This window comes from Nicotiana sylvestris, chromosome 3 (genome assembly GCF_000393655.2).
Source record: "Nicotiana sylvestris chromosome 3, ASM39365v2, whole genome shotgun sequence".
In the NCBI taxonomy this organism is placed as follows: Eukaryota; Viridiplantae; Streptophyta; class Magnoliopsida; order Solanales; family Solanaceae; genus Nicotiana; species Nicotiana sylvestris.
In genome coordinates, this window is record NC_091059.1 from 21,849,191 (window position 1) to 21,853,568 (window position 4,378).

The 4,378-nt window shown below is 43.2% G+C and overlaps 1 protein-coding gene across 1 annotated transcript; it reads left to right on the forward strand.

Moving 5' to 3' along the window:
* Positions 1 to 918: 918 nt before the first annotated feature.
* LOC138887133 (uncharacterized) lies at positions 919 to 1,875 on the forward strand. Its single transcript, XM_070168849.1, has 2 exons — positions 919 to 1,383; positions 1,498 to 1,875. Exons 1-2 carry the CDS (start codon positions 919 to 921, stop codon positions 1,873 to 1,875), a joined length of 843 nt encoding a protein of 280 aa, XP_070024950.1.
* The last annotated feature ends 2,503 nt before the right edge of the window (positions 1,876 to 4,378 follow it).

The window sequence follows — 4,378 nt, forward strand, 5'->3', positions numbered from 1 at the left end:
GTCCGAAAGATGACTTTCCTTTGCCAAACATACACATCCTGATCGACAATTGCGCCAGGCATGAGTTGCAGTCATTTGTAGATTGTTTTGCAGGGTATCATCAGATCTGGATGGATGAAGAAGATGCTGAGAAAACGGCTTTCATTATGCCATTGGGGATGTATTGTTACAAGATGATGCCGTTTTGATTAAAAAATGCTGGGGCCACCTACATGAGGGCCATGACCACCATTTTCCACGATATGATACACAAGGAGATCGAAGTATATGTAGACGATGTTATTATCATGTACACAAAAAGCCACTGATCACATGGAAGATTTGAGGAAGTTCTTCGATAGACTGAGAAGATACAACCTAAAACTAAATCCCGCAAATGCATTTGGGGTTCCCATCGGAAAACTACTTGGATTCATTGTAAGTCGTCGAGGAATAGAACTAGATCCATCAAAGATCAAAGCTATTCAAGAGTTGCTACCGCCAAAGAACAAGAAGGACGTGATGAGTTTCTTGGGGAGACTTAACTATATCATCCAGTTCATAGCACAATCTACAATTATCTGTGAGCCACTCTTTAAGATGTTGAAGAAGGAGGCCACTACCAAATGGAATGATGACTGCCAAAAGGCCTTAGACAGAATCAAGGAGTACCTGCCAACACCACTAGTCTTGGTCCCGCCCGAGCCAGGTAGACCTCTATTACTATAACTTGCAGTATTGGATGGAGTGTTCGGTTATGTTCTTGGGCAACATGATGAAATGGGAAGGAAGGAACATGCCATCTATTACCTCAGTAAGAAATTCACCCCGTACGAGCCCTGGTATTCTCTGTTAGAGCACACTTGTTTTGCTTTAACTTGGGTAGCTCAGAATTTGAGGCACTACTTCTGCGCCTATACTACATATCTCATATCAATGATGGATCCTTTGAAGTACATCTTCCAGAAGCCCATGCCCACTGGAAAGCTAGCTAAGTGGCAAATTTTGTTGAGTGAATTTGACATTGTCTACGTAACTCAGAAGGCAATCAAGGGACAGGCATTAGCAGATCACCTTGCTGAAAACCCCGTGGATGGGGAATACGAACCCCTGAAAACGTATTTTTCTGACGAAGAAGTATTATTCATAAGAAAAGATATTGCAGAATCCTATGTTGGTAGAAGAATGTTTTTCGATGGAGCAGCAAACTTCAAGGGGTTTGTCATAGGAGCAGTCCTAGTATCGGAAACCGGTCATCATTATCTGGTGTCCGCCAAACTCAGATTCTCGTGCACCAACAATATGGCTAAGTATGAAGCCTACATCTTAGGTCTCAAAATGGCCATCGACATGAACATTCAAGAGTTGCTAGTGATCGGAGATTCAGACTTTCTTATACATCAGGTCCGAGAAGAATGGGCAACCAAGAACTCCAAGATACTCCCTTATCTTCATCATGTACAGGAATTGAGAAGGAGGTTCACAAAGACGGAATTCCAACATGTTCCCAGAATCCAGAATGAGTTCACTTATGCATTGGCTACCCTATCATCCATGATACAACATCCAGACAAGAACATCATGGACCTTATCCCGATAAAAATACATGATCAGCCAGCTTATTGTGCTCATGTTGAGGAAGAAGCAGATGGAAAACCTTGGTTTCATGATATCAAGGAATATTTGACGAAAGGAGAATACCCGGAGCTCGCGAATTCTACCCAGAAGCGCACACTTCTAAGGTTATCCAACAATATATTTCACAGCGGAGGAATGTTGTATAGTAGGACTCCTGATTTGGGATTACTAAGGTGTGTCGACGTGAAGGAAGCATCTAAACTACTAGGAGAAATCCATGCCGGGACTTGTGGCCCACATATGAATGGTTTTATCTAAGCAAAGAAGATAATCTGTGCTGGTTACTTTTGGATGACTATGGAGACGGACTGCATCCAGTATGTCCGGAAATGTCACCACTGTCAGATACATGCAAACATGATAAAGGTACCTCCAAGAGAGCTTACTGCAACAAGCTCACTATGGTCGTTCGCTGCCTAGGGAATGGATGTTATTGGACCAATCGAGCCTGCCGCCTCCAACGGGCACAGGTTTATCCTAGTAGCAATCGACTATTTTACCAAATGGGTCGAAGCAGCATCTTACAAAGCAGTGACTAAGAAAGTCGCAGCAGACTTCATCCTCGACCGTATTGTTTGTCGGTTCGGGATTCCTGAATTAATCATCACTGATAATGGCTCCAATCTCAATAGTGACCTAATGAAAGCCATGCGTGAAACCTTCAAGACAAACACAAGAATTCTACAGCCTACAGACCTCAGATGAATGGAGCAGTAGAAGCCGCCAATAAGAATATCAAGAAGATACTAAGGAAAATGATAGAGAAGCATAAGTAGTGGCACGAGAAGCTATCATTTGCTTTATTGGGATACCGCACCACAGTCCGTACATCAACCGGGGCAACCCCCTATACGCTGGTTTATGGTACAGAAGCTGTCATTCCCGCGAGGTGGAAATTCCCTCATTAAGAATCATACAGGAAATAAAGCTAGACGATGCAGAATGGGTAAAGAATTGTTACGAGCAGCTAGCTCTTATATATGGAAAGAGAATGAATGCAGTTTACCACAGTCAGCTTTATCAAAACAAGATGTCCAGAGCCTTCAATAAAAGAGTCAAGCCAAGACAGTTTGCACCGGGGCAGTTGGTGTTAAAGAAAATTTTCCAGCATCAAGATAAAGCCAAAGGGAAATTCTCTCCCAACTGGCAAGGTCCGTACATGGTTCACCGGGGTCTAACAGGAGGAGCCCTCATACTTGCGGAAATGGACGAAAAAGTCTGGCCAAAACCTATCAATTTAGATGCAGTCAAGCGCTACTATGTGTAATCTTTATGCTTTCCCGTATGATGTAATTTGAACTACGCCTGACCTGATTACCGTTTAAGAGGGGATACGTAGGAAACCCTATGGGTTCGGTCATAACTCAACAAAACTTCCATTTCCACCCGCAATTGGAAATTGGGGCAGAATTTTGAGGAGGACCCTCAAAATTCCGAAGTTAATTTCAGCCAGTCACCGCCAACAGCCGTCATAAGCAGCAGCCCAGTAAACTGGGGCATAATTTTGAGGAGGACCCTTAAAATTCCGGAGCAAGAGAAGTTTCAATGTCTTGAACCACGTCGCAGTCGTCGGTTCATCTAAAGAAAACTATTCTCGATTATGTAGTTATGTTATATTTTTACTAAATCACGAATGTATGTTACCGAAATTGCTTTGTTTAGCAACGCTAACCTAATGATACACAAAGTATCACCGAAACAGAGCCAAGCAGGTCAAGCAGAGCCAGCGGGGATACGAACTAACCTCCCCCTTTACAAAACTCACAATTTTTCTTTGGATGCATGCACTTGATTTGCAAAATCATCAAATATACTATACGCTCACTCACAGAGTTTAGGAATACAACTCTCCGAACCGTTGCACTTTCTCGCAACTATTATCCACACACAACAGTGTCCCCAGCAGGCACAATATCCCCAGCAATCACGATACCACAATCCGCTATCAGCTAAGAAAACTCTATTGTGGTTTGCCCTTTTTACTTCCTGCATAAGGCTACCATTCTGCCTTCTGAGGTTAAGCTCTACATCCATCTGCATTTTCTTGCATTGCATAAGGCTACCATTCTACCTTCCGAGGTTAAGCTCTACATCCATTAGCATTTTCTTGCATTGCATTAGTTTACCATTCTGCCTTCCGAGGTTAAGCTCTACCTCCATCTGCATTTTCTTGCATTGCATTAGGCTACCATTCTGCCTTCCGAGGTTAAGCTCTACCTCCATCCGCATTTTCTTGCATTGCATAAGGCTACCATTCTGCCTTCCGAGGTTAAGCTCTACTTCCATCTACATTTTCTTGCATCGCATAAGGCTACCATTCTGCCTTTCGAGGTTATGCTCTACCTCCATCCGCATTTTCTTGCATTGCATAAGGCTACCATTCTGCCTTCCGAGGTTAAGCTCTACCTCCATATGCATTTTCTTGCATTGCATAAGGCTGCCATTCTGCCTTCCGTGGTTAAGCTTTACCTCCATCTGCATGGCTGAAAGATCGCCACCTCTACATCTGCATGGTTGAAAGATCACCACCTTATTTACATTTACATGGCTGAAAGATCGTCACCTTATTTACATTTGCATGGATGAAAGTTCGCCACCTCTACATTTGCATGGCTGAAAGATCGCCACCTTTACATTTGCATTGGCTGAAAGATCGCCACCTTATTTACATTTGCATGGCTGAAAGATCACCATCTCTACATTTGCATGGCTGAAAGATCACCACGTTAATTGCATTTGCATGGCTGAAAGATCGCGACCC

Coding starts and splice junctions, on each gene's coding strand:
- LOC138887133 (XM_070168849.1), top strand. CDS start 919: ATGGATCCTTTGAAGTACATCTTCCAGAAGCCCATGCCCACTGGAAAG. Junction 1,384..1,497: donor CAGACTTTCTTATACATCAG/GTCCGAGAAGAA, acceptor CCCAGAATCCAG/AATGAGTTCACTTATGCATT.